Genomic DNA, 14,878 nt, shown 5'->3' on the forward strand with positions numbered 1-14,878 from the left:
AAATATCATAGGGGATGTCTGCATTTAAGGACCCTGGAGTAAACAGTGTTGCCATCGTTTGTGTGACAGTGAAGCATCTGCAAGATCTCAGAGAAAGAAGCTATTAGGAGGTGGGCCACTAGAACAATTCATACAACATTCATGCAAAACTCTGCCCATTTCTTAAGTCTTCTGGGAAAGAGGTAGACAGGCTTGTGTGGGGATACCATTCTGATGGTCAGGATTGCAGTGTGGCCACCTGCTCAGATGACTAGTGTTCTCCAGGCATACCATTAAGACTGGTTTTGTTCACATTATGGTCTTCTGTGGATTTCCATGCAAAATGTTTCTATGAAAAAATCGTGTATTTGTTCTGGAAGTAAGAAATTAAGATAGAAAAGGTCTTTTAAATTTGTGCTGCTGAACTGCAACTCTAAAAACATTTGCTCTGTATTATCCAGAACTGAACTTGGAAAGTACCAACTTCCCCGGAGTGAAGTTAAGACCAAAGGTGTCTGTGCGTTCATATGGGAGCCGGGAAGGGTCTGTGTCGAGCCGTTCAGGAGAGTGCAGTCCTGTTCCCATGGGATCATTTCCAAGAAGAGGATTTATGAATGGAAGCAGAGAAAGCACTGGTTATTTAGAAGAGCTAGAAAAAGAGAGGTAAATTTATTTGTTCATTCAACCAGTATGGATTGACTTCTAATTTTAACATGAAGGTTTACTGACACACCTAGTATTTAGCTATCATGCAGTTGGTTTTGAGCACTGGTATATCTTATCTAGACAGGTAAGGAAGCCAGGAATCTATATTATATTTAGATACACGCAGGAAAAAAATAAAAAAAAAATCTTAAAACACATAATATGGTTTCTACTGCTTCTTCGTATATGCATTTCATTGTTACTCTTCATTGGCTGAAGGTTATTTTACTTTGATTAGTGGATCATCAGCATCTGAAATATATTTAGAGAGAAGGGTTGGAGCATCCCAAACACCTCCATATCTCCTCACCAGTGTTGATAAGCACTGAAACTGTAACAACATAATGGTGCAATCTTTCTCTTTATTGCAAATGGTTAGAGCTACCATAGCTGGTTGATCAGTTATTTACTATTATCAGACATTTACCTAGTGATTTTGCTCTCTAAGCAGAAATGTCAGCTAAACAAAAATATTTGTTTATTCAAGATGTTGTTCCCATCTGATGTTTTGTGTTGACAAAATCATGAAATTTCTTTTCTTGGAAGGTGGTTCTATGCATTTAATAGGAAGAACGTACTTTCAGGGCATAATACAGATCTGTAGCACTTCATCCATCACTTTAAAAGGAAGTGAAAAGTAACAGACTTGTAGGTGTTTCCACTGAAGACATCTTTATATCTTAAAATGAACCTGACTGAAGTCTCAGATGTTTTCAGAGGCCTGTCTGTAAGACAGCGTTTCCTAAAGATTCGGTCATTGACAGCTACCTAATGGATGGGATGTCAAGCTGGGGACAGCAAAACCAAATAAACAGTACTTTTATGCCTGGTAGTTGCTAACAAGCAAAAAAATTCACTTTGGAATTGTAATACAGAAGTTTGGTGGATAATAAATGGTTTGTGGGCAGCCCTTCAGAAACTCTTCCTTAAAGGGCCTTTCCTGGTTTTCAGTAAAATTTTTGCAGTCAAGAGCTGAAAGGAGAATGCTTTTTCCTTCAAGGTACTATGTCTAGGTCACTTTCTTTTGGTCCTATCAGTAGAATGAAAGTAACTTCCCAAGGATCCATCTGGAGCTTCTTACAGCAGCCACTCTATTTTTTCATTTTCCTAGTCAGGGCCAGTAGTCATGTTTGCTCCATTGCATAAAATCTAGATTCCTGAGGAGCTGTATAAGAATATTTAGGAGTTTGGGAACTCCTCCCACTTGCTCATCGCAGTCTTCAAGAACCTAGTGTATCTGTCATTTTCTGTCATAACAAAACAGTGTACTTGGTTGTATTCTTCCAGTGCTGTTTTTTACCGCATGTGATACTAAAATCTTTTAAGTGTAGTTAGGACTTTCAGTTATGATTCAAGTGAACTCCAGGTCACTTGAAACAGGGAGTATTAATTTACAGCGGCTGGAGTTCTTCAAAGTGATTAGCACATCTGATTTATGATCCGTGATCCCTTCCCATTCTAGTGGAATCTAAGGTGATAGTTCTTTGGAACTTTTCTCAGCAATCCTTAGACAGTGAACTGGTCTTTGTTCCAAATAACACTGGAAAAAAAGAGGCTATTTTAATTTCAGATAATCTTAGGCAGTGTTACTGTCACAGCTGATGGGGTAAATACTTGTTTTATGGAGAAGATGATCTGTAGAGGCATGGCCAGATCACATCTGGCTTCATTATTAGTGAAAAGATGGGTAATCCAGAGTGCCCTATTCTTCATGCTGTTTGAGGGGACATGCAGGAATGGGTAGGGCATTAACATGGATCCTGAGTAGCCAAATGAATCAGAACTTGGGGTAGGCAGTGTAGGACCATGCATCTGAAATCACTACAATCTCTGTAAAGAAAATTAACCCCCTACTTTCCTGTGCTTTGTTTCTGAACTTATTCAGCATACTTGCTAAGTTTCTGTGTTTCTAAACACGTATTTAAACACATATTGTTTGCTAATAGATTTTTTTTGTCATTAAAGAGACTTTCAAAGAACTCATGGAACTTGACAATCCTCAAAATATTAAAATTATTTAGAAGAAAATAACAATTTTTGGAAACATGCAGCAGGGGAATATTTCTACTTAGTATCTTAACACACTGGCACAGTATATGCTCCTCATGGGCAACAGTGTTTGGGCGAGGACCAAATCATGTGTTAACTGCATGTGAACTTGGCAGATTCATGTGATTTTTATTAATAAACTAATTCACTAGATGTTTATAGATGTAAACAAGTAAGAAACAAGAAAACATTGCTAAAATTTGTTTTGCATTGAAAAAAACTATTTAGCTTGTCTAACAGTAATCTTCTGAGGGGAAGAAAATTAATCAATTGATTCACTTACCAGACTGAAGATTAAATTGTCTGCCTGTTTCTCATTGGCTTAACTCCTCTAATTTCAAAGTCAAAAAAAGAAAAGAGAAAAAGGTGGGGGTGTATGTTTTTGGGTTGTCAGTTTAGGATGCACTATTCGTTAAGTATCTCCTGCTTTCTCTCTGGCTGTTTCCAGGTGTATTTTGTAAGACACTGTATCAACAACGAGACTTTTCAGAGTGCACTGCAGGTTACCTTTTGTGTTGGTTTGCCTTTTGCAATTTTGTAAATGTAATAATTTCACCTTTGTAAATTCTGTAATTTATCCCTAAAGATGGTAATCTTATGATGAATTTTTAATGGAAATATTTGTATGCCTTATTTATTCCTTCTGGTTTATGCCACTCCTTTTTTTTTTTCCTTAATGTTGATTTTGGGCATTGTCTCATGAATTTTTTCTCTCCCTACTCTTATCTCTCTCTACTCGTTATCTCATCTTAACAGCATCTTATCAGAAGTGTTTAATAAGAATTTATTTTATCACCTACCAATTGAAGTGAGAGTATTAATTATAATCTTAATGTACATAATGCAAGTAGAGTAGCGTATAGGTTGTTTCCCTTCTCCCTTTTAACTGAGAATGACATTGACATAATTATGCAGAAAATATTTCCAAAAGAAGAAACCAGTTTCTGCATTCGTTCAGCTTCATGCATTGTTGAGAGCATCAAAAATACTGCATTAGATGAGTCTTTTGAAATGCCTGCCCTTCAGAAAAGTAGTTAAAATTGGAAACTTTTTGTTAACTCATAAAAATAGTACAACATTCCAAAAGCTTGGTTCATTTGCCTTGCTGCATTCTCACTGAACTTGACAGTTCAGCTCAGTATGCCAGAGAACAGAACTTTCTCTGATATTGTGGAAGTCCTGATATAAACAATTTGGGGGGATAAAAAGATGGAATAAGTGTGCTGGGTTTTTCCATCAGTTTTTTTCCAGATCAGTAACGGCTCTTACACCTTAAATGCTCTCCTAACTTCAAGAAGTTCCAAAAGCCTGAGAAAGAGCTATAATTCCGGTTGGTGCAATATCTGATAGTAATGTTAAGTGCAGTGAGCAGCTTATCAGACACATCTAAAGAGACTTGGTGCTTATTTTCAAGGAAATTGAAGTGTGACCTGCTGTAGTTGTACCAACCATTCGGGCTTTGTGCTGAAAGATGTTAAAGGCATTGTTAAAGCCTGAATTCTCACGGAGCAGTGATACCAAACTAGTAATCTGAAGTAAAGAATTACTCAGAAGTAAAAATTACACTATTAAATTAAAGGAGTCACCCTCAGGTCATGCATTAAGTTGTTTATAGAACCCTGATGGTTCCTAAGTTCTTTTCTTGCATCTAGCATCCATTGTGCGTGTCAAACCAGATTGAATGACACAGTGTCTCACAAACTGAATACCCTACCTTTTACAAGAGGAGCTTAATATCACATATTCACTTAGCTGAAAGTAATCCCTCTGATTTCCGCTACCAGTTCTCTGACATCCAGAGGCAGAATTAGTCCATTCACATATGCAAATCCTTATATGGTAAAAATACTCTTTACAGGGATTGTATTAATTATGCTTTTGCAAATTTGATTTCACAAACTTGATATAAACAGTGCATGGACACCCAAAGTAGTAAAAAGGGGAACCATGCAGAATGCCTGCATTCACAGAGATAGGGCACACAGGGTATGTGTGAAGAGGATGGGTATGTGGGAGGCCAAAAAAAGGACTTTGCTCACAGGGTTTCCCCAAGCACCATCTATTAGATTTTTCCTTCAGTCTGTCTGAAGGACTTGAGGAATTCCTGCTAGCCCCATCCTTGTGGCTGAAGCATTCCTGTAATCCTGCTACAGTTACCTGCAACGGTATGGTAATTGTTGTTTGTTGCTTCTTTTCACTGATTCTGGTTATAAACCTGTCTGATGTAAAAGCTGCCCAGTAAATGACTTCATGTGTAGTCTTGACATTCTTAAAACAGTGCTGTTTCAGTGTAACTGTTGAATCAAATCTGGACAATTGTGTCTTTCTAATTCTGTTCATGTTTAAGAATGCTTAGCACTCTTAGATGCGTGTAGTTTTTCAGATTCTTGCAGTTGTAGTGAGGGATGCTGTCAATTTCAATTTTCCATTTGAACACTGGTCAGGTCACTTGCATTTGGATGTGGAGTATAAATTTTAAGTCATCAAAACTCATTTGAAACATTTTTAAAGCAAGAACTAAGTTGAACAGATCCTTTGAAATACATATTTTTAATTTTTTTCTTCTACATGAAGTTCTGTCATGTGGAAGTTTGATTAACTTCATCTGAAATCGTGACTGGCGTGCATTATCTTAGTAGTCAGGGAAAAATTTTATTTTTATTGTATGCTGTGGTTTTGTTCCTTAATGACATTACAGAAATTATCCATAATGTGTTTCTGTGCTTTTTAAAGGTTCATATAGCTCTGGCTCAGAAGGACCACAACCTGAGTTCAGAGAGGGATGCAGAAGCAAAGGGATGGGAATAATACTGGGCAAACTTGTATGCAGCTTTCTGTCCTCTGGCTAAGTGGTAATTTTAGCATTGCTGTTAATGAGCAATATTAAAATGTCAGAACGAAGAAGAGTGCTCACAGAAAGCATTTATAAGAAATTAATAAACTTGTATTAAAAAACAAACAAACAAACAAAAAAAACCAAAACAAACCTCCACAGCAAACTAAGAATGCTTTTCTGTATATTCCTACTAGCCAGATTTTGCCTAAAAATTTTAATACCTATTTTGAAAGGTGCTGTAACAATGAATGCTATGTAACTATGTTGATAAAATTTGCAACTACAGAAATGTAGTTCATGAAGGATTGATACAATAATATGTAGAATTTCTCATAAATTTTCTTCTTGGTAGTCTGCATATATTTATTTCCTAGTCTTTCTCACATACTGCTCAAGTATGCAGTATGCTTATGATATCCATTTAAAATGTTTTACACAGCTGTAAATCTATCCTGTCTATAAAATTTGATGAAAAATACTCTTCTAATGTATTTTACTGCTCATAGAAATAGTTTGTGTGCTTTACCCATAGTTTTGGTGTGGATGACAAAGTAAGGAGACACTGCAAAGGTGGATGAGATAATTTGATTCAGTAACGTGATTCAGTGATGTGTATGCTCCTGTAACATCTGGGCCTTTTCTTAAATTTAGTTTGATGCGTTGTACAAAGCATATTGTCCAAAACAAGCAGGATACAGTTAGCACATGACTTATAACTGTTTTTTGCTTTCACTAAATGCCTTTTAGCTTCAGATTTCAAAGTGATTTTGTAGAGAAATGTAGATATTTTCCTCTTTTATAGGTGTGGACCTGATACAGAAGAAGCCAGTGACTTTTTTTGGGACAAAGGAGTGGATAGTCTGTTTAGGCTGGGCCAGGGAACTGCACCCACCTTCCAAATCCTGTCTTTAGAGCCTTCTTCAAACCTTGTTTCTTAATTAACCTATTTTTATGAGTATCAATGGCTATTTCTATACCTGAATATCTTAATGAGGTCTTTATAGTGAGACATTTCACACTTTTGTTTTTTATAGATCTCTTCTGCTTGCAGAGCTTGAGAAGGAAGAGAAAGAAAAGGACTGGTATTATGCCCAGCTTCAGAACCTGACTAAAAGGATTGATAGTCTCCCCCTTACTGAAAATGTAAGTACTTTCAGTATACTTGGTCATATCTGTGGTACTATGATCTCTGTTTAGATGCCCTGTATATTTTATTAATTTGGTGACATTCTCTACTATCATTTTAATTTAAAACACTTTCTAGTCAGTATGTAAGGCTAACTTAGCCTAAATAATGCATTTTTCATATATAATTTTACACATTAACATTCATACCTATCAGTATAAATGTCAGTGATGGAGAGGAGCACTGAAATGTTGTTATTAAAAATGAATTACATGTCAGCATACTTCCAAAGGTCTTTTCTCTATCTGTTCTGTTATTTAGTAGATTCTTTTAGAGGTGAGAGCAGTATTAGCCTAAGAGGCAATTTACACACGGACTCTGAATTCATAAGAGCAAGTAAAGTGGTGCTGTAGCCTATGCAGCTATTGTTGCTCCAAGCTTTTACCTTGGCATCTCCAAACAATGTGTAGTCAAGTCACCATTATCTGTGATAATACAGGTTTTCCTGTTGTCAGACCTCAGCAGCTTGGGTATGTTTGCAGTGCATTCCTTCACAGATTCAGTGTTGGCAAGACCTGATTGTCCATCTTTGCGCAGTCATACCAGATCAGGAATCAGTCAGCCTCCTGGAAATCGAAACAGACAATGGCAGCACTTTCGTGACTGGGGTGAAGCAGCTGCACTTTAGCAAATCTAACACTGAGTCATGGGTGAACTTACTAGAACACCACAAGGAGGGGGGAAGGTCTGAAAAGGGTCTCGAGGAAGTGCAACACATTCCGAAAGACCCAATCAGCTGTATCTGTGTCACTCTATTGTAGCTTTTAAGATTGTCTTCCCAGTTTCATAGGTAATCAGTTAACTTTGTTCTTATTATTATTAGAATACTTACTTAAAATCTACACTAAATCTCTTTTGTGGTAATTTATATCCATTACTACTTACTCCAGCCACAATAGACTGAGAGATCCCATTCTTTTTAGTGATATTTTACATATTTGGAGATTAGTGTTTCTCTTTGAATTGACCTTGGTGAAGTCTTCTGGGAGGACTGCTCTTGGAGACTCATTTATTTGCCAACTTGAGTAGTTGTTCAAAACCAGTGAAGTGCTTTGCCCATGCCTTGAAAAAAATCTATCAGTTGGATGTCTTCCCTTAAGCTGTGTTGTTGTTCATGAATTGAACTCTTGTGCTTTTTTCAGAGAATAGTTAAAAATAGGGTAGAAAGAAGTAGTATGAATACCATCACTACATGCGGCAGTTTGATACCTCTGAATATTTTTGAAATACTGATTCAGATGGCATGCGTAACAATACATTAGTAGTCAGATGTTCCAGGCTTGTAAGGAATGATTCTGTCTCAATCCTTTTATATTGTATTTAGTCATTTGACAAAACTTGCAGGTAGTCTGTTGGTTGAACAACATTATGTATTCTTGTTTTTAATAATGCAATCATATTTTAGGGATGTATTATTATGTTTTGTTTGTCTATGATGCTTGGTGTGGAAAAGTAATTGTTCTGCTTTTGGTCAGAGAAATACATAGTTTACATAAACTTTATTTACTAAAATGCCTTCTCTGTACTTCAGTTCTCCTTGCAAACAGATATGACCAGAAGGCAGCTGGAGTATGAGGCAAGGCAAATCAGAGCTGCAATGGAAGAACAACTAGGTACTTGTCAGGACATGGAGAAGCGAGCACAGGTATAGTTTGTTTTTCATTACTAGGAGGAATGGGAAAAGTTTTCCTGCATTTTAATTAAATTATTGGTAGTTGTATCTTTAAACTGTGTTTAAACACAGTGATACCTTACAGCATTTAGTTAGCCTTTCAAATACAAAAATAGGAATCAGAACATAGGAAATAGCTACTCAGCAAAAAATATCATTCTCTGCCTGTTTAAAAGAAGATTTGTGAATAGGCAGAAGTAGACAATTTCTTCAAAAGATAATTTTTTTAATTATTATTTGTCTATAATTTATTACCATTTTAGCTTCAAACAAACATATATTTGCAAATTCTTTATTTTGCATCTGTCATGCTGGATTTTTTCATGCTTTTAAGTTTAGGATAAAATCCAGCTGCTATTGTTAAGTTTCCTTAACTAGAAACCATGTATCAAAAATAAGGTATTCAAGTAAAATGTAATTCACATACATATCTGGAAGTTGTTTCTTCTCACCAAGAGCTGTTTTGCATTCATGATGAGGATGTGTACAATTTTGTATGCAAATAATGTTACACACATTTGGAAGTATAACTCAGAATCTAATTGTGTGGAACCTATAAATGGATTAATCAGTCGCTTGCTGGTTATAAAAAGTCTTCCCCCACAGTAGCAGAGCGACAATTTGAATTATTTGTTACCATTTATTTCCAGAGATGTTAAATAACCAGCTTGGTAAGACAACCTGAGTTTTTGTTATGGTGAATGTTACAAAAATAAGTCCTTTCAATAAAAACAGTCTCTTTAGGCTCTATTGTTCTTGCCAGGTTTACTCAACACAAAATTTTGCTACATAAGAAAAATTCCTAATTATTTTTTTTGGTAATTTTAAAAGCTCCTTTGCATTTTAAGGTGAGTAATTTAGTAGGACTTTTCAGAAAATTCATAGGGTTATAAGTATTTAGCAGAACAGATATCCTGCAATGCTCAGGTGTGTATGTAAAGGCTGTGTAGGGATTTGTTTATGTAGACGTACTCAGACAGACCCGAGTTTAATCTGCATGGATAATGACTGGCTCTGATCTGGAAGCCATATGGCTGTGTTAATCGAGGTTTATCAGCAGTGGTGATGCCCTGCACGAATTTAGCTGTGCAACTTGTATCAGCCAGTCTGAGCAAAGGCAGAGGAGACTCTGTATTGTCTGCAGATGTCTGGTTAGCCTGGTTGCAGGAGAAGGTGTTATGGCATTGACACTAAGACTTCTGGGAAAGTTCTCTTGCTGCTAAGGAGCTTAAGCTAGAGTATGGTAAAGTAAGATAAGTAGGTAGGGTAGGCTGCTGGTGAAATTCTGAATGCACTCAGGCAGAAAATAAATTACTTTTTTCAGAGAAACAATTTGAATGTAGTCATATCACTATGAAAGTAATTAGGTTGTCCCCAAAGTAGCTTCTTCTGTGCTTGTTCTTTATTAATTTTGTGTGGGGAAGAGATGCTACCAAGAAGATGCTGAAATATTTCATGGTTTCCTGAATTAACATTTGCCCATAGGTTTATCACAACTGTTTATTCTCTATAGATGTGTATAAGTTACAGAAAGTACAGTGTCTATTGTGATTATATGGAGATTATAAAATGGGAAGTAACTGCTTGTGCACATGCTGCTTGTGAATTTGACTGGTAATTCCCCTGGGTTTCATTTTACCAAGGACAGGTGGCAAAACTGTGTAGAAGTTCATTGGTGTACAAATACATAAAAGCAAATTCTGGATTATTTCACTGTGATGCTTAAATGTGCAAACTGAACCATTCATATTTGGCAAGTATAGTGAACTTGCTAGTTTTTCAACTTGCTGTCTGCTTTGTATTTTCCTTCCACCCTAACTAATTGTGACACACAATACAATGCAAAATGTAGATTGAAAGGAGAGAATGGTTCAGCCCCAGTAAGGGCTGGCATTGCAGACATCTCTGTATTAAGATTCCCAAAGATTAATTCTGTGAGAGAGCTGTTAAACTGCTGTTGCCCATGTAATTGATGCACTAGCCACGTTTTCTCATGGACCTTAAAGTAACTGCCTTCTCTTCTCTTCTACACCTGCTCTTGTATAATATTCCTTATTTTTAGTTTCAAGAAAGTGGCTATTTTTCTATCATTGGGAATATGGAGGGGGATTTTTTTTTTTTGTTAGAAGTCTTACTGAAGCAGTAAAATACAAATAATTTGTAATTTTAAATATTAAGTTATTTTATCCAACAATTTCATGTTAAAAAAAGTGATGAGCAAATATAATGGAATGAACGGGAATGTTCTGTGAACAAATAGGAACAAAATATGTTTCTTGTGTAGGTTCTGAAGTTAAAACCGTTCCTGGTCCATGCTCAATTGTGTACATCTGGTTTTGCATATTTGCCATTAGTCTGTATGCCTTTGTGGCAAGAAATGCATTGTTTTTACTGCTTGTACAGTGTTTGGTACAAAATATGCTCCTGGTTAATGGAACTTCTCAATTTCCCCTGCAATACAAATAATAAATTATGAGAAAGAAGAATGGTCTGATGTTTAAATCTCTGGACTAAGATTGGGAAAGGTGGATTGAATTCCTGTCCCTTTTGAGGACTGCATCAGTGATACTAACCAAATGGTGCAATATTTAATTTTTTTTCATCTACACAAAAATATTTCCCCATGTTTAGGTGTGTATATGCAGAGATTCAGATTCTCTTGATGTCCTTTATGCAATAAATTGCTGGTTACTCAGAAAGAAACTCAATTTAGGGGAAATTCAAGTCATTCTTAAAGAAAATTAGAGACATTCTGTCAGTCGTGCATCATTTCACCAATGCACAGTTATTTCCAGGAATATATTTTTATTATCTTTCTAGTACTTAAGAATTTTTTGATCCAGGAGCAAAGGGGAAATGAATTATCTGTTTGACTCATGTTGTGCTGAAACTTCTGTGTGTTTCAAATTTTTATTGGCAGTTTTTGATACTTTGCTTTACAAATTCAAATCAAATTTATAGTTTAATGTTCATAGCTTTGCATCTCTACTAAATGTTGATGTTTGTGATGCTTTTCCCATAGCCATTTATGATGCATGTTTCAGAAATTCATTCTATTTTGTGATTATATCTTCTTCTATATTTCTAAAATTTCTAGCTAACATTGTGTTTCTGTTCCATGTGTATCTTTTGGCATTAACAGTTTTTAAACGTTAATTATTTCCATTTTTGGATTATAAAGGTAAATAAGATTGGTTACAATGCTGATCCTTGTAATGTCCACTAGTTGCACAAAGCCTTTCCTTTTTAGTATAGCATTGTAAATGTTAATCAAGTTGAAAGAATCAGGATTTTTCTTTCAACTTTGTGTCCATTTTATTAAGCTATCCATCACACAAATAGTACTATTTAATCAGCTTGGTGTTCTGTTCATATCCTGATACTGTTGGGCTAATTATTTTCTGCACACTTTTAAAGTCCAATAATGTCAATTTATTAGGTTATCAAGGTCATAGAGGGATATATAGCTCTATACACTTACTGTTTCACAGAATCACAATGCATGTGTGTGTCTTGTGCTTCACAGTACAACTTGTATGGAGTATTTGTATCCTGTACCAGCTGGGTTTTTTGACATTCCCTTTACTAATCACAGAATGGTTGCAGTGAGAAATGAGTAGCAATAAGACTGTAAAAGACTCTGATTCAGAGATGTCTATAAAATCCCAGACAAACCAAAGAAGCATATCGTTTTCTTTGTACTTAGCGTGTAAGTTCTTTGAGATTTGTAGCAGAAAAATATTCAAAGGCTATGTATAAGCAAAATTCCCAGATCATTATAATAATCGAATAGAGTAGAAGTCATTCAGGATTTCATACCTTCAAGACACTCTGCAAGGCAAGTAGGATTCTAACATTTGAGATTAGTCAACTAATTTTCTAAAGATCTGCACAAAATGTCAGCTTCAGAAACAGGAAAATTGTGCAAGTTAACTGGAGCATTTTTCTATACCCTGAATGTGTACTGTGTGACGACCTATTATATCCAAATGAGTATCAGTTTTATTAAAAACCCAGATACTCACTATGTTTTGAATGTTTGCAATCACGACTATGTTTTATTAAGAATAACATTTGAATTACCACATGAATGAAGGAGTTTTGTTTTGTAGTCAGCTGTATTTGCAAACAACTCTTCATATGGTCATTTTATGCAGTAAGTAAAATAAGTTTTTGAACAAAATCAAACATGAGAATACATTAATTTCAGGCAAGAGTGGCAAGAATTCAACAAATAGAGAAGGACATTCTTCGTATACGACAGCTCCTGCAGTCACAAGCAGCTGAAGCAGAGGTTAGTGAGCAATTAGTTGCCTTCTTTTCATTATGGTATGTATCTTTTTCTAAAAAAATATGTCTGTGTGTGTGTGTGTATGTGTATAGATATATTGATATATAAAGTGGTAGGCAGGATTATTTGCATCGGCTAGTGATGTCACAGTTAATCAACTAGTCAATATACATAGACTGTTACTTGCTCTCTTACCAGTGAACTGAAGGCAGAATACTTGGATTAGTCTTCTTGCTACTATTGAACTTTAATCACTAATTTTATATTGGTTAAACGTTTAACTTGAAATTTCAGTAAAAATGCCAAAGTGCAATTTATTACAAAGGCTGAGTCTTGGTTTTAACAAGTAAGTATAACAACCAGTTGTTCATGCCTTTCTAAATATGAATCTCCGATAAGCACCTTCATGGCTTGCTTATCTTGTGAGAGAGATAAGATTAGAAAAAGGGTGAAGGCAACTTCTGCCAGACTTCATTATAGAAGCCTGGCATATTTTTAGTGTTTAAATATTGGGTTCTATATTAAGAAGTACAAGATAATGTTTCCTGTAAAATACAAGGTCCATAGCAGTAATTGCTATTAGCAAAACCTGCTCTCACAGTGGAATTTAACTTACAAGGCCAACTCCATTTCTTGTACTGGTAAATTAAATACAAATACTATGTTGGAGCTGGATGTTTTATGGTTTGTCTTCACCCAAAATAACTACTGTGAATGCTCAGCACAGCATTTGGATTACTAAGGGATGCATAGTTTTCCATTTTGAAAAATAATGGTTTGATAATTCCAGGATTTGGGGGAAAATCTGGTTTTGTAAGTTTTGTAAGAGAGTAGTATGTATAATTAAAGTTGTCTGATCTTTTGACTTGTTAGCCAACCCAGGTGTTTATACATGTTGATGAGAATCCCCCTGAGCCTTCTCTTCTCCAGGCTGAATAGTCTCAGGTCTCTCAGCCTCTCTCCATATGCGAGATCTTCTAGTCCCTTAAGCCTTGCACAGGACTTGCTCCAGTAGGTCCATATCTTTCTTGTGCTGGGGATGTTGGAACTGGACTTCAGTTGCAGCCTCACCAGTGCTGATTGGAGAGGAAGGATCACCTCTCTCGACCTGCTGGCAGAATACTTCTTAATGCAGCCCAGGTTACTGTCGAACTGTTTGCCGCAAGGGCACATTGTTGGCCCTTGTTCAACTTGGTGTCCACCAGGACACCACAAGCTTTCTCTCACAAACTATTTTCCAGTTGGGCAGCCCCCCCAGCACATACTGGTGCCTGGGGTTATCCCTCCCAGGTGCCAGATTTTGCACTTTCCCTTGTTGAACTTCATGAGATTTCCATCAGCCCATTTTCCAGTCATCAAGATCCCACTAAGAGGCAGCTGAACCGTCTGGTGTGTCAGCATTTCCCAGATTTCTTTCGTCTGCAGACCTATTAAGTGTGTACTGTATCCCAGCATCCAGGTCATTAGTGAAGATGTTCAACAGTACTGGACCAGGTATTGACCCCTGGGGTACATCACTCTTGACTTGCCTCCAACTGTACTTAGATCACAACCCTTTGGTGCCCAGCTGTTCTACCAGTTTTCAATCCACATCACTGTCCACTTATCTAACCTAGACATTGTTAGCTTGTCTATGATGATGACGCAGTTTCTGAAGGCTTGCTAACATTGACGTAAATAACAGCAGATGCTCTTCCTTTAGCCACCAAGCTTGTCAACTCATTGTAGAAGTGTCAAGCATGACTTCCCCTTTGTAAAATTATGTGTCCTTGTCGCAGTCACCTTCTTGTTTTTCATGTGTTTGGCAATGCTTTGGAGGAGGATTTCCTCCATCACCTTCAACCTCCAGGGACTCAGGTGAGGCTGACCAGCCTGAAGTTCTATGGATCTTCCTTCTTGCTATTCTTGAAGATGAGTGACATTTGCTCTCCTCCAGTCTTAATGAACCTCTCCCTGCTGCCATAACCATTCAAGAGTGACCTAATAATGATATCATCCCTCTCCCTCAATACTCATGGGTGCAATGGCAATGAGGCCATTAGGATTTACGATGTCCAGTTTGTTTAAGTTCTCAATAGTCTGGTGTCCTGGTTTCAGCTGAAACAGAGTTAACTTTCTTCACAGTAGCTAGTGTGAGGCTGTATTTTGGATTTGTGCTGA

At 36.5% G+C, this 14,878-nt stretch overlaps 1 protein-coding gene across 1 annotated transcript in view; it reads left to right on the forward strand.

Moving 5' to 3' along the window:
- Positions 1–14,878, forward strand: part of APC (adenomatous polyposis coli) — a 59,670-nt gene that overhangs the window by 17,075 nt on the left and 27,717 nt on the right. Inside the window, exons 3-6 of the mRNA XM_010072363.1 lie at positions 441–642; positions 6,604–6,712; positions 8,287–8,400; positions 12,638–12,721. Of these exons, the coding sequence (XP_010070665.1) occupies positions 441–642; positions 6,604–6,712; positions 8,287–8,400; positions 12,638–12,721 (509 nt within the window). The remainder of the gene's footprint in view (positions 1–440; positions 643–6,603; positions 6,713–8,286; positions 8,401–12,637; positions 12,722–14,878) is intronic.

This window comes from Pterocles gutturalis, unplaced genomic scaffold, assembly GCF_000699245.1.
Source record: "Pterocles gutturalis isolate BGI_N339 unplaced genomic scaffold, ASM69924v1 scaffold6327, whole genome shotgun sequence".
Lineage (NCBI taxonomy): Eukaryota > Metazoa > Chordata > Aves > Pterocliformes > Pteroclidae > Pterocles > Pterocles gutturalis.